Genomic DNA, 26,385 nt, shown 5'->3' with positions numbered 1-26,385 from the left:
TTCTGTGAGTACTAGTTATTATTTGGTTAGTGTTCGTTAAGGTCATCTTAACTAGTAAGTGCATGGTTAGCGCTAGTTAGAAGTGCCATTCCATATACAATTGTTGCTATGGGCAACTGCTTAACTATTTCTCAATTAGTCATTATCACGCAATTATTATAGAATTGCCTTAAATTGTGTTCCGATATCGTTCAAATGTCATCGATTAAGTATCGATTAAGTAATGATTGGTATACGTCCATATAAGGCATGCAGCCGAAGCGCGGACACATTTGCCGACACGGATGCTAACGACAGCAAAGGCTTTAAAGGCATTAAAGGCTTTCGCCTTAACAGACGAGGGTGCTAGACGTAACAAAGCCAGCCTCAGCAAGCCACCATCTTCTACGGACGCTACCTTATTTCTGTCTCCGAGGGCGCTTTTGCGCATTGAATCTAGGGGATTAGGCATTCTATAGTTGCACTGCAAGCCAGCTTCATTCGTCAGTGCTTTGTAGAGAATGAGCAAGCTCAGGTGCGTCCGGTGTAGAGCCAGTACCACAGCTCTGGCGTAATTCGTACCAACCTAGCCTAAGGATGCATGGGGTGCGCGCAGTGAAGGAAAGACAAGCCGGTCTATAAAAGCTATCGTCACCTTGTCACGGGACGACTTCTTTATCATGATGTTTGCCATTTATGAATAAGCTTTAAAAGTGTCACATGACGATCACTCGTAGTATTCCCCCCTCCATGTTCGTTAGTCTTTTCCTCTGATCAGACGTGGCGTCATTGCTGTTACGCCTACGAGTCATCCGCTAATCACTGTACTATAAACCTAGCTCCACTCGTTGCGCACCATCCCAGACACCCTTTGAGCGTATGCGCGTAGCTGTTTCGGTTCCACAGGAGATGCTCTTGACGTACGTGACAAGCTCAGCCAGAACTCAGCTACCTGCAGTGACAAAAGGGGGTGATTGTTTGATTACCAGTTTTCGCCGGCTGCAAGCCTAAGAAGGTGTCAGAGTAAGAGCTAACAAGCAAAACAAACCTTATAGCTCCGAGAGACTGTACAGAGGAAATTCACACTAATGACCCGTACGCATGAAGAGATGGAAAAAACAACGACACAACAGAAAACTCCGCCTCCGAATCACACATATTACCACCGAGGTCATAGAGTATGCAGCCAGTCTGGCAACTCCAACTGGCGAAACCTCTGCAATAGCCTTCAGGGTACTTTAGGCACACGAAAAACGTGGAATATTCTCCGAACCCTGCTCGACCCCACAGCCACCAAACAAAGCCAAAGCCTCATTCACACTAGAGCACAACAAGGCACAGACATCCTTCAATACCTCACACAGCGATACATTTCGACACCCCCCCCCCCCCTCCTACCTTCTTCCACGCCCCCATCCCCTCCCCCACCTAATCCAAGGCTGGATGAGAACATAACCACCGCGGAGGTACGGATTACCCTCACCCACATCTCTCGTAGCACCGCACCCGGGCCCGACCAAATTACATACCAACTCCTTCGAAACCTCGATGATACATCTCACTCTCAACTCACAGCACTACAACCAACACTGGAGGGAGGGAACTTTACCCGCCTCTTAGAAACACGCTGCAATCAACTTCATTCCTAAGCCTGGAAAACCCCTTTCCTTAGACAATCTACGTCCCATTTATCTCACAAGTCTTGGCAAACTCTATGAACACATAATCCTTAGACGGCTTCAACCTGAACTCGAATCTACCGCCTTTTTTGCTCACTCTCAATTCGGCTTCAGCCCCCATCTCTGTACCCAGGACATTCTACGGCACCTGAAAGAGACTGTCCTAAACAATACGCTCCATAAACATGCCACACGGGCCATACTTGCACTTGATATACAAAAGGCATTTGACAACGCGAGCCATGGCCACATTCTGTCTACCCATGCTACAACTAACAGCGGGCTACGCATCTGGCGCTACGTTGAGGCATTCCTAACCAAACGCACGGCTCATATCATACTCGGGTCCTACACCTCCCCGATCATCTATTTACCCAACCGAGGCACACCGCAGGGTTCAGTCCTCTCACCCATCCTCTTTAACATCGCCCTAACTCCCTTAGCCCGGATACTCGAAACTATACCTGACCTTCAGCACGCAATATACGTAGACGACATCACACTACGGACTAGTAAGGGTTGCCCTGGCCAAGTTGAACATACTTTGCAACTCGCTACAGATGCCATCCACACATAAACACAGGCTATAGGTCTTGCGTGTGCACCACAGAAATCTGAGCTCCTAGTCATCAAGCCTTCCCCACGTGCCCCAACCATCACCGTACTCCTTGACAACGCTCCGATTCCTAAAGTACCACAGCTCTGACTGCTGGGTCTCCACATTCAACAGGACACTAGAGCCACCTACACCATACACCTCCTGCAGCGCCAAATCAACCAGATCACACATCTCATACGTCACATTTCAAGCCGCAATCATGGCCTCAAGGAAAAAGACACTTCAAGACTCGTAGACGCCCTTATCGTTAGTCGATTAGCTTGCCACCTCCCTTACCACCACATCACCAAAACCCAAGTCAATAAATTTAACGTCCTACACCGCTCAGCCGTTAAAGCTGCCCTCCATTTACCTCGTCATACCAGTGCGTTCCGGCTCCTTCAATTAGGCATTCATAACAATGTTGGGGAGATCATAGAGGCGCACCTCTCCAGCCAACAACGTCGACTCCGCACATCTACAGGCACTCATCTCCCGCGCTCAATGGGCTACGATACCCCTGATCCTTTACGTCACACTCCTATAGCCATCCCTCCACATCTGCGGAGACTCCTCGAGCTCAAATCCCTCCCACGAAATATGGACCCCGAACACCACAAAGGCCGTCGCGCAGCCCGTGCCTCATATTTTTCTAAGCAGTACTCTACACGTCAGGACATCATCTACACGGATGCTTCACACAATCCGGACATTCCTGACATCTGCACTGCTGTGTACACGGACATTCGCCGTTCAACATTCAATGCCGCCTCCATCCACTGCACTAGCATCACCGAGGCCGAATGCTTGGCCGTTACACTCGCTATTGCGCACATCAGTCAGTTGCAGATTCAGCACACCACAATATGCATAGACACCCAAACAGCATACAGATATCTCCTGCGAGGAACCCTCCCACACTCATTTGCTAAAATATTATCTACTCTACCAACCCCTCCCGATCCCATCACCATCACATGGGTTCCTGGGCACGAGGACATCCTCGGAAATGAACGCGCTCATGCGTTTGCCCGAGAACTACGCTTCCGGGCGCCGGTGGATGGCCTCCCCAAACCTTCATTATACACCCCCATCGAACCTCTTGACTACACTGCAATTGTTCACTACTATCGTCGTTGCCGTGCCACGTATCCGCCACCACATCACACGCTTTCTCACATCGACAGCACATACTGGCGACAACTACAGACACATTCGTTCCCATCTCCTCAATTTGCCCACCACGGACTTCCCACCATACTGCACCACATGCAACGCCACCCCACCCACTCTCTACCATTACTTATGGGAATGCCCACATCCCATCCGTGTTCCTCCCGTCAAACACCCCACCCCCTTCTCCTGGGAGTCTGCCCTTCTAGCCACGCAACCTGCAGATCAGTTGGGGCTGATCGAGCGGGCTAAGCTAGAAGGAACAGCCAGAGGGCTTCTGGACTAAGAGGTCCTCCTGGGAGTGTTTACATTTTTTTATTATTTAAATAAAGTTTTTTCTTCCTCCTCCTCCTCACAAAGAGCAATAAAAACATGGCAGTTAAACAGGCTCTAATGCAATCACAGATGTCTAACAACAATATACGAGAGAGGAAAAAGCAAGTAAACACCAAGTTGTTCACTGGACGCTGTCGCAGACCTACCTTTGGAGAGGTCTGTTGTGCCCGTCCTGAAGACTGGCACCGCTGCCTCGGAGATCTGCGGCTCGTTGAACAGAGCGTTGATCCGTGATATCAGTGAGCCGAGCAGAACCACTTTTATTGCTGACATTTCCTATCGCCTCGAAAATGGCGGTCTATCCCGGAAACATGAATCACAAAGTTAGGTAATTGGGGAATTGCAGCCTTACTTGTTTTCACCTAAACGTTCGATCTGCCCGGCACAAAGATGATGACCTGTCAGTGCTGCTGGACGAGTTCGATTTTGCTTTTGATTTAATAATGCTAACAGAAACCATGGTACAAATCTGATATTGAAATATAAAAGCGTGAGGGCTATAGAAGCTTTTTTTTTTTCTAAATAGGGCAAACCGACGTGGAGGAGGCGTTACTATTCTAGTGAAAAATGAAATACAATGCAAAATTCTTCCGAATTTTCTTTTATCTCTCAGGACGTCAAATGCTTGTCGCTATCATCTCGCATTTACATTATTTGTGTAATGTATCGTCCCCCGGATGGGGATTTGAATTCTTTTATCGGTCACCCTGACAATCTTGTGAGCCATGTTAATGAGAACAGGTGTACATTACTACCTGGAGGTGACGTTAACATTGATCTGCTCAAGGCTGTTCCCGAGGGAAACGTGTTTCTGTCTACAGTGGAATCTAATGGTCATACCATTATCGCAGACACGCCCACCCGGGTTGACGCATGCACAGCGATGCTCATTGATATTTTTATCACGAATATAAATGCAGACAATAATTTATCAGGTTGGTTGGTTTATGGAGTTTAACGTCCCAAAGCGACTCAGGCTATGAGAGACGCCGTAGTGGAGGACTCCGGAAATTTCGACCACCTGGGGTTCTTTAACGTGCACTGACATCGCCCAGCACACGGGCGCCTTGCTTTTCGCCTCCATCGAAAAGCGGCCGCCGAGGCCGGGATTCGATCCCGCGTCCTTGAGAGCAGTAGTCGAGCGCCGTAACCACTGCTCCACCCCGGCGGGGCAATAATTTATTAGGTACGCTATGTTCAGATATAAGTGATCATTTTCCTTTTTTTTTTCCTTTGGAAAGCTGCCGTAAAATCTATGCGTCAGAGTGTAGAAATATCCTATCAGAGTATCACGCCCTAAAACTTAGCTTTCCTTACTAGCCTCAGGGACAAGCAGTGGATTACTGTCAGAAACGGTGACTCCGCAGATGCTGCCTTTGAAACATTTATTCGTATTGTCACGCTACTGAAGACAATGAAGGATTGTGCTGGTGTGCCAGAAGAAGAGGAAAAAGCGTTGGTGTCTGCAAGCTAGTAGGCTTCACCTTGTCCCGCTGGCTTCACCTTGACCCCATTTCTTAACAATATATTTAAGCGCAGTTATCATGAACATTTCCCTGAAAAACACACGACAACAAATGACGCTAAAAGTCCAAAGCCATGGATCAGCCACGAATTGCTGAAATGGATAAAGCTTAAAATCAATCAATATAAAAAAATCCTGAAAACAAAATCAATCCACGGCCTGAAAACATACAAGCAGTATCATAACAAGCTCAACTCAATTCTGAAGAACGAGAGCAGCACGTATTTGCATAACCAATTTCGCAATGACTGCTGCAAGGGAACTGCTGATGTTTGGGAAAGCTCAATGGGTTACTAAATCGTGTGCCTTCGGTTGTTAATAATCTTATTGTGGAAAGCCGTCATATGCGTGGTACAAATCTTGCTGAAAAATTCAATACATTCTTTAAGGAAGTTGCAGATCAAGCGCAGTGAACTTTGCCTACGACATGCGAAATTATTAGAAATATCCGGAGCATATATTTAGAGCCTACGGATGAATTTTAAGTGCGAGATATCTATACAACTTTAAAGAACAGTAAGCCACGAGACATTGACGACATTCAAATGAACCTGTAAAATATGTGATTGATGCTATTTTCCCGCTACTTGCTCACATTTACAATCTTGTGTTATCGAAGGGGTGTTTCCCTAAGCTAATTCAAGTTTCCAAGCTTATAGTTTTATTTAAAAGTGGCGATAGAAATAATTTACGCAACTACAGGCCAATTTCTAGTTTGCATATTTTTTCCAAAGGTCTGGAAAAAATTATTTAGAAATGACTGCCAAGCTCCTGTCAGAAATTTCAACTCGTGAGCCCATCGCAGCATGGCTTTCTCTATGGCAAGTCTACAGAAACAGCATTGCTGACACGGAAAGAAATCATTCTCAAAGCCTTTGAGCTGCGCATCAGAATTTTTATTGAATTTTCGAAGGTGTTTGATCGCCTCAATCACCAAACTCTCTTTAAACAGCTAGAACTATATGGAATTCGTGGAACAGCCCTCAACCTCCTTCAGTCTTATCTACAGTACCGCTTACAGTGCGTTAGTATCGGAAACGCTACGTCCTCCTTCCAAGAAATGTGTACAGGTGTTCCTCAGAGAAGCATTTTAGGGCCGCTGCTTTTCATTTTGTATATTAATGACATTACTTCTATTGGTTTTAACCCGGAATACGTCATCTACGCCGGCAATACCAGTTTATTCTTTCGAGGCAGCGACATCCAATCACTGGTGCGTACTGTTAATAACCCCCTGACAGTATTAAATAACTGGAGTAAATCTGACTCGTTACTCATAAACACCGCAAAAACTAAAGCCGTCCTTTTTCATCCACGACATCGTGTGTTTCCAGAAGATTATGAACTTTATCTTGGTAACTGCCGAATAGAACTGGTCGGTACAGTGAAAACTATTGGTGTTCTCTTTAACGCTAACATGTCATGGGATGCCCACTATGAGTGTGTCGAAACACAACTCTCCAAAAGTGCCGGAATACTTGCCAGATTTTGCAGTATTTTCTTTTTTCCGTTTCCATACACTCTTTCTTTAGCGTCTTAATTACTGTTTTTTGGTGTGGAGGAACTCTACATATAAAAATGTTAGTAAAATATTCCTTCTGCAAAAAAAAAAAAAATGGCGATTCGTTGTATTGCCAATGTGAATTTTTATGCCCATACTCAAGAACAATTCCAACGTTTCAATATCGTCCCAGTTCATAACGTATATGACTACTGTTTAAGTGTTAGGTATAAGACGTCTCTCAATAAAAATCAGCATGCGTTTTTGCAGCTAGTAAATTTAGAGGCAAATGTTCCCACTTACCCACTTCGACAGCAAGAGTTTTAGCACGTTCCAAGTTTTACAACTCAACTTGGGTGCCAAATGTTGTGTCACACCTTGCCGCGACTTTTAAATACCTAGTGTAGCAGAAACATTCAGGTAAAAAAATGTAGTGTTCGTGCAATCAAATCAATGTTCCTGTAAAAAGTCATTAAATCTGAATTTACAAAAGGGTGATCTTATACCGTGCATGTTTTTGTCTTCTTGCTCTTGTTTCTGATCCATAATTAGCAGTGTATAAATTGTCTTCGATGTATGGCCATGTACAGAGAGGCTCAGGTATCGTTCAAGCGAAAATAATTCGCTTTTTGCCCGAGCCTGCCCACATCTCTGTGATGTAAATTAAATAAATAAAAAAGTTCACTGGGAGAGGGGGGGGGGGGGGGGGGTTAAATTTCCATCGCGGCGTCCGAGCTTACTGTGACGTCACCTACCAGCACGTTGTATGGAAAAAATATCAAAATTAAAAAATTAATAACTGGGCAAACAATGTCCGTGTGCCTGTGCAACATCGCGTCATACCCTTAAAGTCGGAGCTTAAGCGTCCCTTTACCTTCCTTTTTAAACGTTTAATCTCTTCAATTACGTGATCAATTACACGCTCTTTTCTTATTTATCATCATCAAGCACTGGCATTTCATTCTGAGCATTTCGCACTTTGAATTCCCCTTTTTTGCATATTTCCATTTTTTTAGGTATTCTAATTATTTGATCAACTACACACTCTACATCAGGAAGCACGTATTTTGATTCTGAGCATTTTGACACCTTTAATCTCCGTTTTCTAATTACCTATTTTAATTATTGCAATTCATTGATCAATTACGCACTATTTAGTATCGTTAATATTTGCCTTTTCAATTTTTATTTGTTCGTTCTTTAATTACAATGATTTCAGTAACTGTTCGGATATCACACGCCTATAAATAATCCATCACTAGAACCACAAATTACCAGGATGCGAATTTTTACGTAATGGGCCCCGAATATTTCCGACACGCGGTGCCGACACTACGAAGCCGACGGCTTTTCGGCCGAACATGTATAAGCTATCGCTGAAGACAGGTCAGACTGTATGAACGTACACGTCTAGCAAGAAATGCGGCAATGGAAGGCCAGTCAAACTGAGAAAAACCGGTTCGTCGTAGAGGCTCGTCATGTCGCGAAAGCACCCAGGTAGATCACGTGTAACCGAACTAGGAAAACAGAAGGGATGGTGCACATCCAGGAGCCGGTAAATTTGGCAAGTATACGAGTACGGCTAGCGCCATCCATGAGGCGTCCTAGAGAGCGCTGCGCATTTCCTCCAATGTATTTCATGCTCGAACCTACTCTATTCTCTCCTTCGCATAATAACTGATCCGCTAATTTGTGCCTCTATTATATCACACATATTCATTGTCACGCTTTCGCTGGCTTTCTTATTGCATAATGAAACAAACTGGCAGCTGTGTCAGCAAAAACATCAGTCTCGCTAAACAACAAAGGAAGGCGCTTATTTAGATGAAAATTCACGTCAGTCACGGTGCCGTACCTGAGTCACGTGATGTTTCGTTGGCCATGCTTTCATGCGTAATTGCGAAGTTTGTATATATGTGACGTTTCTGAGAAGTACAACTCAGCTGAAGTTCCGCGCTTTGTTCTTTTCAGTGTCTTCGTCTATCGTTCGCGCGATTACACCAAACATTCTGACTTGAACCGACAACCAGCGCGTTTTCCTCAATTACAAAAATAGCTAAAGATTTTTCGAGGTGTTTTGTACGAGCGGGGAAATATGACAATACAAAGCAGGTTTACGAGCGGTGAGTATTGGTTCGACATTCATCCGCAATGTCGCAACAGAGAAGCAATTTCCGGCAATGGAACGCTGGTTTCTGTGGTACACATAACAGCAGCCTTAAAATTTGAGAGGCCAATTTATTACCAGTAGATGCCAGCTATCAGAAACGGGAATTTTGAGTTTGCTGTTCCAGAGATATTGATGGATGGCCCATTTTTGCAGCCCATGGCAGCCTCTGTCTACGAGCTGAGTGGTGTGTTGAGCTCGTCAAACCTCATGAGTAGTTTTTCCTTCTCGGCCGGAGGAAGGAAGCTGGCCTGGATGGCGTTGCGGTTCTGCAAACACAAATAATTTTTCACACTGTGCCCTGTGACAAAAAAAAAATTACTGCAGTGCATCCACCCTTTTTTCGTTGAGTGCACCGGTAAATCACTCAGGTAGTCTCGCAACTGGTCGATGTAACGATACTAAAGATACCGCAATTCAAGTACTATAAGAACTCGTGAATAGCCTAAGTATCGCAAGTCTCGGCCCCGTACAACACGTTAAAAGCTGTGTGAGACCATTCAAAATTATATATGTTACTCATAAAACGTAACTATCAATGCAGTTTAAGCCACTGTACTTGCTGACATGACCTCTAAAGTCCTTGGCACCGTTAGCGAATATACCCCATTGTCGACAAGATAGAACATAGTACCTATACTCATTTTTATATTTTGCCAAATATTATCCATTTTGTTACATAGTATTGAAATTACCTACCAAGTGTTTATACAAAACCTTTACCCTCTCATAAAATGTGGCTCCCGTGAAATCGTCTGTCTGCCCATTCGAAAACAAAACTAACTCTGGTCCATAATGCCAAATGCATTTACTGCATTTACTGAGATGCACTGACCGGAAACTGCAATGGCACTGATTCCTTAATAACTGACACGAGTTTTTCTAATATGATACACTTGACCCCTGCCTCTCTTTCAAGGCAGAGCATTCTTCGCAGTTCTCAAATTTGAATTGTTTTCTGTTATATGCCAAAACATACATAACACACGCTTTCATAGTTTCAGGTTTGGTGTGCTGTTCTACATCATCTCGTGTCGTTTCATAACATTAGTTTGAGAGCTGGGCTACATGATAGGGGCACATTGGATTAGAAAAACTTCTTTTCTGCCTAGAGGGAAAAAGAAAGACCTTAGCAGCGGAACAGCAGACCTCACAGGCTTAGGTAAGAGCAAGGTCTCAGGAGACCAATCAGATCAAGCGGTGCGGTAGGACTAATGGAGACGGGACTACCAGAAGCGGATGATACAGCGCAGTCTAACAAAAAAGCACTAATACTGCGAAATTAACTAAGAGCAAGGGACAGCTGCTTCATTCCGCCACACCACACTTGTTGCTGTTAAAACATCATACTTCGAATCTGAAGTGCTGGCTTGTCAACGCCGCTTGCGTTCTTGTCCAGCCGTACTGACCCATCGATTATTGACACCTAGCTCAGCCTCACAGTAGAGCAAGTCTGGCAACAAATACCATCTCCATTTCTGATTTGCCATTCTGGGTGGCACAACATACCACTTTCTATATGGCATCAGGGCCTTATTAGCAGATTTCACAGGTGCAGCTTACTGTACATACGAAGCACAGTGCTTCACGCTTGTAGGCCAAATTAAGTTGAAGAAAGTGAAATAGCATGTAGCACTACGACTAAAATTGGTACAGCGAATTTTGTGCATGCATCGAGTAGCCGGCAACCCGATGTTCTCCAACTTACCGACTTGACGATGTCCTCAATTGTGAGGCCAAGCTTGAGTGCGAGGCTATACTCATCATCGATCCGCGTGTGCGTGATGGTCGGGTCGTCGGTGCTCATCGAGAAGCTGACGTTGTTCCTTTTGCAACTGCATCCAGAAAACGCAGCAGAGTTAGAAATAAGCTCCGGAACACACCATGGTGATTATTTTTTTGGCGATCCGAGCCAGTTGTTTCCATTGTTGGCACGCATGAATACTGGTTTCAAGGCTCTCGTGGCGTCTGGGTCAAAGATAATGACGACTATTGTCCCTGGACCACAGCTGGCAAACGTTTTTATTTTTTTAACTCTTCGCGCCTGCTAGGTGCTCCACTATTGCTTATCTTCATCGCTCGCTTTCAGTTAGTTTGAGATCGGAAAGGCAAAGCTAGTAGTGCGTACCATCCGAGTAACACAAAACGGCACAGTAAAGTTTTGCCTCCCAGGTGCCGTGATAGCATTTGAGACGGTATGAACGGCCACGAGAATTATTCCCGAACGTTTGTGAGGTACCATCAAAAACACATGATTCTGCGAAATATTTCGTAGCTGATACACATCGAGTATAATAGCGGGCCAGAAAATAAACATGATAAAATCATTATGGCATGAAGCATTTCGGGGCGGAAATGTTTTGAATAATTTCTCGAATTATGCGAAGAGAGCGAAGTGACCAATATGTTATTATTCGGCGCATTTTATGCGACTATTTCGCTTTCTCACGGAACCAACTTTTGGCTGCCATCTTAATGAATCCGGTATTTTAGACTCAGCATGATAATATCCCCATGTGATCTTATCTTGTCAAGCGTATTCGACAGAACGCGCTATGAATAGTATTCTGGTTTACGAGAATCATTATGAACTAAGCGTTTTTGTAGGGCTTGTACCTAGCCCGCAATGCCTATGTGTGTAACTAATGAACGACCGGATGAGTGAATACAAATATACATACACATGATGAAATACACATCATCACTGGCTTAATTTGTTGATTCTTAAACATCTGATTTAAGCGGCTGCTTCAATATAATTTTTTATCGATGCATCTGGCTGAATATGCGAGCTCGTAAGACCTACAGACGTATACGTAATCCGCAGTGAAGTCTTGTATCGTACCTGACCTGTTCATATCTGGCCTCTGGCTTGTACCAACAGGCACCAATCACTAAGCAGGTACAGGATTTCAGTTGAACAATAAACGCCGCGCAGTACACTTCGGTATCGTTCAACAATGCCTGTTCTGTCAGCCGCAAGTGATAAAAATCTATGCTGACACACAGATGAGGTAAATAATTAGTTATTTTTCATGTATTTTTCTCACGCAAACGAAATCTTTGTCATCGCTGCTCCTAACCACGAAGATCGCGCGGTGCGAACCACTGAGTGAGGTGGGCGTTATTGCTGGTGGAAGGCGTCTAGTTGCGAAGTTTAGGCTATCACATGTAATGTTTTAGAAGTGGCTAGCTGGTTGTGCATAGCGGAATATGAATGCGCTGAAAATTACAGAACAGGGTAGAACACTAGAGACGACAGGAAGCACTTCGCGTTGTGCCTCGTGTCGTCTCTTGCGTTTCCCGTTTATTGATGTGTCCGTAATTTTCAGCGCACTCCCGTATTTCGGTATGCCAGCAGCAATTCTCGTTCTAGCGGTATAACCCTACTCGCAACGCCTACTGCAAAACTATCCTGACCAATGAGCTCTTGCGGTATGGGGTGGTTACAAGTCTCAACTCGTGAGCAGCAAATCGAGAGCGGTAACAGAATATTTCCTCGACACAATTAGTGAATGCCAGAGCATACTACATAGCCGCACGACCATGTAGTCACTACAATCGCAAGCGCTATTTCCTAACTTTGCTGCAGAAGGAGATATTTCTCACGGAAGCTGGAAGCGCTATAATCTAATTAGATTTGCTTCAAGAGTGGCGTATACCTGGGCCAGTGGTGTACTACTGAACAAGACATTTGCAAAGGCCCCTTACTCTCCGCCCAGGGTCTTCCCGGTACTCCTAGTTCTAGGGCCCCTAAAAATGTTTCTCAATATTTCAAGAAACCGTACAAGCAAGAAGCTCGCAGACAAAAAAAAATCATTTACTGTTTTTAAACGTGAATGCAGACGCTTCTTGGTTACTTCTGCAATTTCATACACGAATTAATGATGTGTATGTTATATATAACTATGGTGTCAATAAAATAGTTGAATCGCCAATCCGAGTTTTTTAGATTACACATGGAAATTGCATGTAATGCTTGTAGTTGGATACAAAATTGCTTATGTGTTGTAGTATTTCTTCTCATATATTGATTTTGATGTTTGTCGTGCGGGTCTTGCACTTGAAGTCTTCTGCGACTTAAGAGCCTACACGTGTTACAAGAAGCCAAATTTTCTTTCGTGCATCCACAATCTCGTGTCATTTAGTCTATGTACAAGGCGGTACAATTTTCCCTTTTAATGAGTTTGTTAGGTTGTATTACCGCTACAGACCGAAGTGTTGTCTTTAGTTCCATTTTTGATGCAAAAAGTTGTAAAAGGGGCCAAGGCCTCGTCAGGCTTTTAGCCTTTAGCCTTGGCCTCCTCTTAGACACTGTCAGAGGAACAAATAAAGGGGAAAAATTGCACTTGAGAGAACCGCGCGTACGCATACGTAGCGACACTGACGCGAGCATGGGGTGCTCCTCGCTGGGCTTGACGGCTCCAGTCAGGTAGCTGCTGTTGACACACACCTCGAAGTGGATACCTTTGCACTGCGCCAGCTTGAAGGCGCTGCCGCCCTCGCGCATGGCGGCGTAACCGTGCCCGATGCGCTCGGCGCTCAGTTCTTCAATGGCACGTGCAATGTTGCTGGGAGGTCCAGCCTCGCCCGCGTGCGCAGTCCGGCGAATGCCCAGGGAGGCCGCTTTCTGCGATATAAAGCCACAGAGAAGCGATCGTAGCACTCAGGGAGCGTCGGCAGGTGCCAGTGTCTCGACAACACATATACGATTTTCTGAAAATACACCCACAGCTACGTGTGCGACAGTAAACGACTCCGCGATGACCTTTCTTTAGCGCATGAAACCTCCTTGCGCTGAGGAAGAGGTTGTCCTCAATCGTCAGTGCATTGTATCTGTGTGCATGCAATGTAAGTTCCGCTGGGCGGTTTTGATATCAGCTTTTTTCACCACCAGATTGGAGGCTAGATTTTTTATAAGGACCATACGTGCCGGCACAGTACACCCTGGGTGATAAAGCTGCCTATTCTCGATGTATTAGTGACTTATGAAAATTTGCCTGAGACACAAGGGAAGGGTAGCCAGATAAACTATTATAATTAGGCAATTATGCTATTGAAGTATTTACTAGGTATAACCTAGCATTTACTTAGTCTGTCATGCTAGTCGAACACTACAATAATAATGGCTGCCAGAGAACACTTCCGCGACTTGATAAAGATAAAAAGCTCCGAAAAGAATACATATTTTCAAGTACCAATTCAGCTACGGCAGAAGAAATTTAGGGCATTTTTTTTACATTATGAACTAATTAACTTATTAGCGCTAATAAAATGTATAAAGCCTATTTGAGTGGTCAGTATCAATGGCTACTTCGGTTTCATGTAAAACACAGCGTCATGTATTTTGAAACCAGGAGCAACTTAAAATCTATATAAAGCTCAGCAGCTCGAGGAATACCGGTGCTTTTCTTTCTGTACAGAACCGAAGCTGAGTCTCATTATACGTGAGGGAGTCTCAGTGAAAATTCCAAATTACTTGACGATGTTTTACCCTGATTATGGTGCGCCAATCGAACTGCATGCACAATTGTGCCGCGTCATCTACGCTCGTTTGTTTCACGGCTTGCTGCAAGATAAAAAGACACCACTGCAAAGACGTAGTCGTTATTTTTGAGAGCGATGGAATAAAGAAGAAAGAGCACATCACTTAACAGCGTCGCAGACAGCTGGCATTTGACACCGTGGTCGGTGCAACGCATCACGTGCGCGCAATGCGTTTCTGTCGAGCTTCCGGGCGTCCAATGTACTCAATTTCAATACTGAGCTAAAACAAGTGCCAAATTTCGTTGCAACCCCCTGCAAGACCGCAGAAAATGATTTGCTCGCTTCAAATGCTTAAACTAACGTTCACCGCGGTGACAGTCTGTTCCTCAAATCTTATTCTTATTTAGAAGTAGCTACCAGAATTTCTGAAAGTAGTCTGTGCAATTTCCATGACATGAATATAAGTAGGTATATAAAATTTTCGAAAAAAAAATGAAAAAAGTTCTTTTTTTAATACTGGGCCGATTGGGACAGCAAATTATAATAATCGAAATGTATACCTGGATTGAATAAGCACTCTGTTTCTTTCACAATTTAATCGCCCGGTACTACGTGTATTTCTTCGCGCGTGTGCGTGCGCGCGCGTGTGCGTGTGCGCGTGCGTGCGTGCGTGTGCGTGCGTGCGCGTGTGCGTGTGTGTGGGGGGGGGAGGGGGGTGGGGGGGGGGAGTGGCAGTCGTTAAATTTGCAACTTGATCAGAGTTTATTCTAACACATGCGGGTGTTGCCGCTCGTGACGATCTACTTTCTAGATTTGTACCATTGAGATAGCTGTTTTTAAATACATAGGCGCTGTGGGGAGTTTTGCAACTGTATGATTAAAGGGCTGAAACATTTAACGCGCGCTAGTCTGCGGTTTGTGAGAAACTGATGAAGTGCTGCGTCGGCCGTGTTCGACCTGACTCATTACCATGGTAAGACCTCGTTCGAGCATTGGGCAACTTCGTGTGCACATTCTGCATGCCGCTTCAAGAATGCGTCTCCGAAAGCGACGTACTTAAGAAACCACATTGAGAACTGTAATGAACTTCCCTCGAACATTGCATTCATTTCGCTATCGATGCACAATGACAAGTCAAGCGCCGCATCTGAGCGCAGCCGCTCGAGAAGTCTTTTCATTAACAGTTATGATTTCTGAAAATTCGCCATCAGAAAATGGCCCCACGGCAGTCAAGACGGAGGCTGGCGGGCAAACCAATCAGTGAGAGTCTATAGAAATGGGAAGCTTTATCAATGGCGGAATCACGGAGAACAATTACTGTCGGGAAGCTTTCAAACTCCTCAGGCTGGCATTTGCGCCACCATCAGAACACTCGATGAGTGGTAGGATTTCTGAAGAAATACCTTCGTGTAAAATGACACTATAGTGCAAGACAAAATTAGCTGTGCGGGCAGCGTTTCTTTACTTATCGATAGCTGCACTAAAGTGCGCGGAAATAGCGTCACGAACTTCGTTGTCGCTACACCCAAAGTTTTATAGTGCAGAGAAAACGGAGGACCACAGACACACTGGAGTGCATTTATCCGGATAAATTTGAAAGGTAATAAAAAAGCTTGGAAAGCAGAAAGTTTTTGCCTTGGTGATAGACAATACCAGCAGCATGAAAGTAGCATGGCCTCCTGTTAGGTTCTCCGTTGGAATCCTGTGCCCACGTAAATAACTTGCTAGTTCGTGTGACGTCATTGATCTTATGGTGGCTATTCATGAATTTATTCAGAAAGCAAAATCTGTGATAAAATACGTAAAGAATTCTCACGGGATATCTGGCCACAGAAACAGATAGTGTGTTCTGGGGGGCATCAAATCCCCTCAAACTGCGTGTTGAAACGTGCTTGCAGGCATCGTTATGTCTATTTCAGTGAACGCCTCCTAAAAGATAAGAAAGCTCCGCAAAAAGAAAAAAAAAATCAGATCATCTTTGAAATGTGAGTGATGAAAAAAATCAAAACAACTGCTATAGATGACGATAACTTCTGTAAAGACTTTCAAAGCACTTTCGACATGTTGCGCCTGATTGCGCATAGAATTTCTGAGATGGAATCTGACAAAGCTCGCTTATCAGATGTTCACGGGATCTTACACAAGAATATTTACGCAAATGGTATACACTCAAGAAACCCGCAAAGGGAAATATGCGTTAAAGAGACCGACTCATCATCCGCTCAGCACATGCGGCGGAGAGGTTACTTGATCCGAGGTACAGAGGAGGCCCTTTAGGACGGCGGGTAGGGCCGCAAGCCTTTGATTATATTGTCACGTGGTAGTGACAATGCTGTCGGCAACCAACAGACTTGCGTGCTACAGAAAAACAAAAAGCTCTTTATTGGGCTGATTTGCTCCCTCAAATAACTAGGCAACTCGGCGGCGGCAATAGCAGCAAAAGTGCTTGCTGGTCATCGGACTACAAATTCCCGCTGCGCTCGTCAGCGCCGAATTTAAAGTCGGCAAGTAAGCATCAAGATGAAGCTGCCAAAATTGCATATAACAACATGTAACGATGTGGCGGCAGACGCGATTGCCTAGACCATTCTACTTGTCACAAGCGAAATCATGAGGCCACATGCTTGCAGCTATTCGCAGCAACAACAACAAAAAGATTAAGAAAGTTCGCGTCAGTGCAGCGCAAACTGCGGACGGCCTCGATTTGAACGCATAAAACGTGTTCGCCAATCTTGCCGAGTAAGGGACCCGCTCAGACACCTCCTCCGGAAAAGGACTTGAGTAGGCGAATCATACCTCGCAATATACACGTGATGCCGGGCCTCTGCTCCGATGAGTCCATAACTCCAGACACATATTGGTTTCTGGACATTACACCTTCCACTGCTGAATATGAGCGGAACAGGGCAAATTTCGGCAGTTTGCCCACTAAGGGCTACAATAGGCTGAAGTGACATATAAAATCTCGCATTAATTCGTTTTAAATAGCTCAGATCTTAAAGATTGTACTTTTGACCTTGTTTCCGCGCCAACTTTTTCCTTGAGCGTTTTCTTTTTCTGCTCGCATATTTTCCATTTGTGACTTGTTTTTCCTGAAATGTTATGCGCAGTCAAGCTGTATCTCCCTCATTTTGTTTTGTTGTTCAGTCAGTCATGAGAATAACGTCCATGTTCTTGTGTTTTCTTCTCCCAGTTTTGTTATGGTCATGCTATATTTATGTCAAATGGGCTTTTTCATATCGCGGTGAGTTCTCTGCTGCCGTTCGAGGTTTATCGCATTTTTCCTTAAATGGCACATGTTCCCAAAAGTAGAGGCAACGTTTCTGTACTTCATCGATGCTTAATCTGCCTTGTGTTTTTTTCTTGTAAATGTTAATGTACGATGCGAAGTTTACCACATTCCCCTCGAAATTAATCAAGCGGAAATATGTAAGGAACATATTTCATTTTCTGACCTTTATTTCTACTCTTTTGGTGTCAACGGCGTTTTTTTTTACTCCGTGAAACCTTGGATAATTCAAAGCTTATAACTTTTTTCTCGAGAAAGCCATATGCCCCCCCCCCCCCCCCCCCTCCCGCGACTCATCGCCTTAGAGAGCGAAAGGTTCAGGAAAACAAATGAAATTTCGAAATAATTTTTTTTTTTTTTCACATTTTTCCCCTCAAGGCATGAATAATAGGAGGAACACCATACAGCATTATTCGCCTTTCCAGTTTGTTGTTTTGGTCAAAGAATGTGGACTGTCAGTTGTGTTCTTTTTCTGCACAGTTTCTTGGATTGTGTAAAGTACGTCGCAAGTTTTCGGTAAATCATTGACGTTGGAAGGAATCTTCTGTATTCGGTTCTTCCTAGATCGTTCTAATATGTTCATGTTGAATTTCAGTTCTTCTTTTCTCTGCCCATTTTCTAACAATTTATCATTTTCTTCCATAACGATGAGTCAGTGAAGCAATATTTACCGTAACATTTACAAACCTCAAAATGAACAGCACGCCATGGATGTTTGTTTAACGTGCACTTTTTTTCTAAAGCGATTACCGTGGAGGATGTACGGTAATCATTGTCCAGCAGTGTAAGAATATTTTGCGAAATGAGTACGTTTGTAATTGTTGCTGCTGGCCGCAGTTTTTGTCTTTGATACCAGCTTGTTCTGTAGTTAGTGACCATAACGCCTTTCTACTGGAAAGGTAACACATTTATTATTGTCAAATGCTTAAAATTGAATCTTAGTTGTCATTTATCTTTAGAAATCAATTTTCCTTTCTCATATATAAGTGTCTTTATGCTATACGAGACCGATAAGCTGCACAGTAGATGATTAAAAACTTGCTCTTAAAATGTTGCGTGCAGCCACAGTCTCATATGCAAAACGAACTCTTCATACCTGGTGCGTCCCAACGTAATGCACTGTACAAAGGGAAAAAAAAGAGCCATAATATCGGGATACTAAAGTGTTTCAAGCGTTTATCACCAAGCTTCCCAACTACATTTATCTTGTGCAACCAAAATCAAATTACATCATTGTAGTATAGTGTTCTGCAAACTGCTAAGAGCTCATTCCTTATTTAGAAGCAGCCATCTATAAGCAATGTTAATTAGCACAAATTTTCAAGTTTGGATAAGGGCATCATGCTGTATGGTGTTCTTCCTATCATCCATGCCTTGAAAAAAACGTGAAAAAAAAACTTTTTTTTCCTAAATTTCCTTTTATTTTCTGAACCTTTCCATCTCTAAGGCGATGAGTCGCTCATATAGTACGACAATGCGCTATTAATGATAAGCTTAAGTTGCTTTTATATTTACAAAACGTGACTTCGCTCTCATCATACTTTTCATTATACGTCTAAAAGGCGAGTGCTGAGCGGAAAGGCATATTTTATATCATTTTAGTTGCAAATACAACTGTCACACCCTTGCAGTTGCGCTGACATTCAAACCATAAGCCAGGTGGATGCCGCTCTGTAAAAATAGCCAGCGAATGATCAAGCACACTGATTCCGAACATCGAAATATCGTTGAGAGAACCTTGCCTAAAACACTGTCTTGTAAGGCGAATTCTGTCACCCCTCACCTTGAAGGCGGCGATGACTTGTGGGTGCAGTATCTCTTCTCCCTCAGTGGCTGTCTGCTTGGGCGCGAACACACCGCACACGTCCATACCGACGACACCCTTGTCTTTGTACTCCTGGCAGAGCGCCACCACTTCGTCGGCCCACTCTGCACAAAAGTTCTCCTAAATGCTAAGTCGTTTTCCAAGTTCTTTCTCTATAGTTTTCCGGCAAGCAACGGCAGCCCCAATCACTGACGCTGTTGTTGTCAATGACGGAAACGGACAACGTTCTCACGTAAGGCGGTAGACCTTTTGAAACTTGACGAGATGAAACGTCATCAGTGCTAGAATGACACTTACAGAACCTTGCCCTTCCACTCAACTTCAATCGTGATTTCCCGCACCTGCTGTCTGCTAGGAGTGCAGAGCACGATGGCGCTGCGGTTTGTCAGGTCTTCTCTGCTTCTGCCCTCATCCGTGAGTAACGCTTTTAAGCCTCGCCAACACGCGTCGCTAGTTGCGGAAAGTGTAGCCCAAACCATTCTCGCTGTAAAAGCAAAAGCAAACCATCGCGGTCCGCGCCGTTCCCTCGAATGATTTCCCCGCTCACTGTTGAGGTCAGATCCAGGTTTACCGCAATTATGGCCACACACTCGGAATCCGACATGTCCCGCCAACACCAATGACCACTGATGGTATTCGTTTTCGTTGCAAGAGAATGAAGTCTAGAAGTAAACGCCAGTACATCATGTTGTTACAAGATGTCATCAGTAGAACTGCACTGATATATTAGTTTGCACTATACAGCATGCGACCTCAAAGCCTGTTTAATAAGTAATCGTTCCACGGTGATTTCTGCGTGTTCCGCGTTTACGACTCCTCAGTATTATCTGGAAATAGTTTTACGCAGATAGGTAAATCAAGATCTCGGAGCATTGATAGCATAGATGCAGTGCCTAACGGGAATCAAAATGGCGACACAGCACTACACTGTCATAGGAGTCGCAATCACATGCACGTTCACGAGGTCTGATCACAGACATTCCTCCGAAAAAGAAAAAAAAAAGGCGTCATGACTCACCGGGCTTGTCCCTGAAGCAGGCAAGCACGAGCCGGGGCATGATGCCGTACTCGACCTCTGCTTTCTTGAATCCGGCCAGCACTGCGTCGACGACTTCCTTGGTCGAGTTGAGGGTCATAGGGGTGGACCCCTTGGGGAGAGCGGTGGCGGTACTGCTCATCATTTGCGCGAAGAGCCGCATTTCGCTGTAGATGACCCCTGCGTTGGCTTGGTCCACGGCGGCTTCGTACGATATTCGCGTCAGGGCATCCCGGTCGCCACTGCGCGAAATCACACGAGCGAGAATCAAGCATGAGGCGGCGCTGGACGATCAACCTGCGTCTTCAGATTTCCTTTTACAACCCTCCGTTGTACAGGGTAATCTTGTACACACGGTATACAGACGATTATTTTTCTCTTATTTCTTATTTTGGAGATTTTGCCGATGTGTAATCCTTACGTGAAAACGATATATTTGAGTCCAATTTTTCATGGATAAGAAACTGACTGCTTTGGTCAAGTACTGCCCCATACAATCTGACGTTAGGACGGTCAGGACTGGGACCAAGTTGCCGATATCTTTAAGGCTCATCATCAACGCTATTACTGTTGCTGTTGCAGGGGCCCGCGTCGTCATAATCTCATCACCCTCTCAAATAGTCATTTACGGTTAAATTCAGTGGGATTTAATTCTGACATGAAAGATTTTAACAATGTCCCGGTACACCGCACACCACGAATTTAAAATCCGCACGCTAACAAGTCGCAGTTAAACTTTCTTTTAGCCGTCCCATACGCATCGCTCTCTAGGCGGCTGTTACCATCGAGACAGGCATTCCAATTAATTCCTTATGGCGCGGTTCAGGAGTCTACAGAACAAGTGTGACAGATACCGCGCCTTTCCTTTCCTGTGAACCAATTATTGTTATTATAAATACATTTGCTATGATTCCAAGACGTACGAGGTCCCGATAGCTCAAAATTTTTTCTACTTTTCAAATAGAATACACGAATTCACAGCAAATTCCAGTTCACTACATCAATACCACACAAGTACCAATTAGAGATATTGTAAATAAAGAATAGATGTAGTCATCCAGATCTGAAAAAATGTAAACCAAAAGCTGGAAAGACGTTACATACACTCTGTGGAAGTTTCTAACAGTAATATCAAGAATTGAGATTTCCCGTATATTACAGTCTAAGGGCGTATGAAAGAGCAATGAACAAGGGTTGACGAGTAGCCTCAGTTCGCAAGCCAAGCCGTTTCGACAAGTGTACTTGTCTTCGTCTGGGGAAGACTCTAAGTAAGGAGAAGAGAAAGTCTAATGAAGAGTAGCACGAGAAGGGAAGAAAAATAACAATATTAGGATGGCAACTGCAAACTGCGCAATGACCGTGCATAAAATGTACACTGCCACTTGCAAATTGGTAACGGTTCTAAAAATATATTGGAGGAAAAGAAGAACTCTTGATATCTTCATTTAAAAGCTCTAGATAGGTGGCTCAAGTCACCACTATACTGGTTTAGGTTCAGCGGTTTAGCTATTTGATAGTCCATATGCTTTTTTTGCCATAGATAGTTCTGAATGTTTTAACCTTTCATTAAAGTTTCTAATCTCGTATCTCGTGAAGGTATATATATATATATATATATATATATATATATATATATATATATATATATATATAGCAATACAAAATTTACCCCCATAACATCATGGCAGTTAAATAAATCTACAATTGACAAATATATATATATATATATATATATATATATATATATATATATATATATATATATATATATATATATATATATATATATATATATATATATATATTTGTCAATTGTAGATTTATTTAACTGCCATGATGTTATGGGGGTAAATTTTGTATTGCTGCTTTATAACTTTCTGGGACTAAGTACAAGCTTCTGCAAAAATAATATTCTCTCATAATTACCGTTGATGGTAGTACCCCATACCAGTGTGCCATACACAAACTTGGAATAGAATAACTTGTAGTATATTGCTCTTTTTTTCAGCCACACAAGTGCGATACAGGCCACTTTGGTTAAACACCCCAAAGGAAGCGCGAGTCTCGAAATGAGGTGATCGAGATAAGTCCATGACAAATGTTCGTGAAATCATATTGCAGGAAACTTCTGCGTCTACTGTCTTCGAGCGTCTGTTTTCAAACTTCATTTAGTTAGGTGCGTTCGTTGATGAGTTTGAGCGCCATGTATTATTTCGAGTCTTGTATTAAACCCCATGTTATATACATTTTTTAGCCCCCGCGAATGTTCTGTAAGATAAGTATTAGCTTCATTTCTTATTCATTGGATGTTTCTGCCAGTAAAACATTGTCTTTTGTATTTAGCACATAATGTAATTTCAAGTGCGTTTTAGCATAGTGATATTGTTAACGTACAATAGGTATAAAACTGGTACCTGTGTGACACCTGCTTTTGTAAGTAATTTCTTTGAACTCACGTTGTTCGTATGAATGTGCCTCAGTGACAAGAAACTGCCTGACAGCCGAGGCAGGCGCGCTGCAGACGCCGATGACGGCGCAGAAGGGAAGAACGATAGTTAGAAGTGGGAGCTAGTGCTTTAAGACAACTACACGCCGCCGGTGGGATACGAACCAACGACCTTCGCATGTCGCATGCAGGGCTTTATCAACAAAATTAGGACAGCGGTTGTTCAATATTCTACTTGCTAAGGTGTTTGCATCACGCGTAACCTAGACTTGAGTGTGTTCGCCAGCATCACCTTCTGCTATAACGTAAGAAACTGCGTTTTTCCTGCAAGTATACCGTAGCATTCTATCGAACAGTGAGGGGCAGAACGGTGCGAGAATTTTATTAGTCTTCCTACGCCGTCAAAGCTGGCAGAACTCATCGATACCCCCTTTAGCAGATAAGGCTGGATAAGTAAGAAGCCAGTTACGACGGGGGACAATGTATAGCAGACTCACATTGGACATCTATAGAAACATGTCTCGAATTATTTACCTCATCCTACTGCAGAAAAAACGTACCTGGAAAGCTACGCTGAAACTTCGAATTACTCAGCACAGTAATCGTCAGCCAGATGTTTTTTTTTTTTTTTTTTAACATACGATAACGGATTAGAAATTAGAATTGAAAACTGCCACATGCCAGCGTTGGGTACGAGCCTATTTTAATCTTTCCTAACCTGCAAGCAAGGGAAGGAAAGCTTAGCAGGGGGCGGCAGAAAGTTAGGTGGGCGGAAGAAGTTAAGAAGTTCGCAGGGGTCAAGTGGATGCAGCTAGCACAGAACCGGGTTAAGTGGAGAAATATGGGAAAGGCCTTCGCCCTGCAGTGGGTATAGTCAGACTGATGATGATGATGATGATGATGATGATGATGATGATGATGATGATGATACTGCAAGCAACCGTCGTTGTGTTTACTTTCGCAGCGTGCTTTAGTAAATGGTCAGTCGACCAAGCAACTTGCGCCAACTTTTCGTTGTGCAAGAACTGGCATATCAGTTCTACTAGGCAAGCTTGTTGAAGTTTGAAGTTATCAGGCAAGGTATCAAAAAGGACACCCGTATAATTTGTTCAAAGTGATCCGCTCACTGCCAGTATATATACTGCCACCCTCCCAGCACTCCGATGAGCTTGAATCGTTTTTTGTTTTTCATATGTTTATTTTTCAATGATAGCTGTTGATAAACTGGAACGGCTCCAAAGATAATGGGCTGATTTGGGCGAAGGTTTCCCCGGAAATTAAAATTAGTGGAGGGGGTAAATTGTTAAGGAGAAGGTGTGGAGAGTTGAACAGAAGCAGTGCCTATTTTCGATAGTTATTAGTGTAAGGAATTAAGGACGATGGGGGCTTTCGAAAGACAAGGCGGTGTGTACACCCCCTTCCAGCCCCCATTCCCGCTTTCCTCTCAGAGAACATGGGGGGACATCACTATGTAGGGGTTATTCTTTAGGGATGGATGAAGCCTCGTTGAAAATGTATCCATTACTAACCACTCCAGGATTAATAGGAACGATTTCGACGCAGGAATAGTATAAGCTGCTGCTTAGAATTCCTTTTTGAAAGTCCTGGGAAAATACGAGCCTAGTGCTTCCTCGGACTGAGGCGCAGAGCTTCCTGACATTCAAGAGAGATGAGAAAGAAGGGGGAGAGTACATAGCATGAAAAGTAGCCTTGAAGTGGCTTCTCAAGAAAACTGTCGTTCTCGCTAATCATTATAATTCACAGGGCACGCGTCACCTCATAAGTTTTGAATCCCGCGTCAGGTCTCTGGAATCAGATCAAAGCGTTAAGTTCTACCTCATATAGTTCAGACATCGTTTCGCAGAAAATTTGGAGGCTGCGCGGAACGGCGTCGCCACCTAGCGGATGTAAGGCAAAACGTCGCGATCTATAGGTAAGAACAGCCCGGGCGATTTGACGCACCGGCTTTCGCATTGGGTGCTTGAGTTCGAAATAGAACGCAGTTCCTTGCCACGTTTGAGTGTTGCACTTTCAGACTGTAGCAACCTTGCAATAATGATTTCATTGCACCATTACCCGTTTATACTCACTGAGCCAATATTTTCAAGAATTCCTAAATGTGGAAAAGTTAGAAATAAAAAAGAAAAACATACTTTCAGAAAAGAGAGAGAGAGAGACCCTTTAATTAAAAAAAAAATTAGCCAGCTTTTAGAATTTTATGACATGCTACTCTGCGTAGGAAAGGGTATTGGGGCGAGAAAAACGGAATGAGAGAGTTGTGGCGTGGAAATAAAAAGAAATAAAATGAGGGGAGATAGAATATGGCCATTAAATGCGCACTAAGGTGCAACGTCGAAGATGAGATGCATAGTCCGACAAGTGGGCATATAAAGTTCACAGCATAAAAGATGCCTGAGGGTGACATGCAAGGGGAAATTATAGCTTTTCCAGATGTCCAGTGCATTTTAAAAATGCATATAGAAAGTTCATTGCATGTCGCTGTTCCAGGGCAGGCTAATTGAGCTCGACTTCTGTCCATTGTTGGAGGCCCTGGGGAGAGCTTCTCCCTGCAGTTTTCCTAGCCAGAACGCAAAACGAAATTCCGTAGAAATATATTTGCGCAAATCGTACAAGGTGATGATGTATTATAAGAATGGAATTCTTCTGGCTTCCCCATTCTCTGTAAAATCAGCCAACCAGACAGCCCCGAAATTTCGGAAAAATTGACACCAAAGCCTCCACAGCAAATTGGCGATTACGAACCAACGCTGGTCACAAGCGAAAAGCGAAAAACTTATTTTGCAGCCGCCCTCCCCCATTCCTCGGGCGCCGGCATAACTGTGTGTGTGTGTGTGTGTGTGTGTGTGTGTGTGTGTGTGTGTGTGTGTGTGTGTGTGTGTGTGTGTGTGTGTGTGTGTGTGTGTGTGTGTGTGTGTGTGTGTGTGTGTGTGTGTGTGTGTGTGTGTGTGTGTGTGTGTGTGTGTGTGTGTGTGTGTGTGTGTGTGTGTGTGTGTGTGTGTGTGTGTGTGTGTGTGTGTGTGTGTGTGTGTGTGTGTGTGTGTGTGTGTGTGCACGCACACAGTGTGTGTGTGTGTGTGTGTGTGTGTGTGTGTGTGTGTGTGTGTGTGTGTGTGTGTGTGTGTGTGTGTGTGTGTGTGTGTGTGTGTGTGTGTGTGTGTGTGTGTGTGTGTGTGTGTGTGTGTGTGTGTGTGTGTGTGTGTGTGTGTGTGTGTGTGTGTGTGTGTGTGTGTGTGCGCGTGTGTGCGCGTGCGCGCGCGCGCGCGCACGCGCATGCGTGTGCGTTTGTGTGTGTTTTGCAATAAATAAGTTTACTGCCAGACAGT

The 26,385-nt window shown here is 43.9% G+C and overlaps 1 protein-coding gene across 1 annotated transcript in view; it reads right to left on the bottom strand.

The window, feature by feature from the left end:
* Positions 1 to 9,026: 9,026 nt before the first annotated feature.
* Adgf-B (Adenosine deaminase-related growth factor B) overlaps positions 9,027 to 26,385 on the bottom strand; it is a 22,487-nt gene continuing 5,128 nt past the window's right edge. Inside the window, exons 4-8 of the mRNA XM_084599782.1 lie at positions 20,578 to 20,837; positions 19,518 to 19,663; positions 13,347 to 13,588; positions 10,667 to 10,793; positions 9,027 to 9,227 (exon numbers count right to left, since the gene is read on the bottom strand). Coding sequence (XP_084455908.1) covers positions 9,132 to 9,227; positions 10,667 to 10,793; positions 13,347 to 13,588; positions 19,518 to 19,663; positions 20,578 to 20,837 — 871 coding nt within the window. The 3' untranslated portion in view covers positions 9,027 to 9,131. The remainder of the gene's footprint in view (positions 9,228 to 10,666; positions 10,794 to 13,346; positions 13,589 to 19,517; positions 19,664 to 20,577; positions 20,838 to 26,385) is intronic.

The sequence above is a fragment of the Amblyomma maculatum genome, chromosome 4, assembly GCF_055883805.1.
Source record: "Amblyomma maculatum isolate TAMU_Amacu chromosome 4, ASM5588380v1, whole genome shotgun sequence".
In the NCBI taxonomy this organism is placed as follows: domain Eukaryota; kingdom Metazoa; phylum Arthropoda; class Arachnida; order Ixodida; family Ixodidae; genus Amblyomma; species Amblyomma maculatum.
This window is presented reverse-complemented; position numbering and strand designations above follow the sequence as displayed.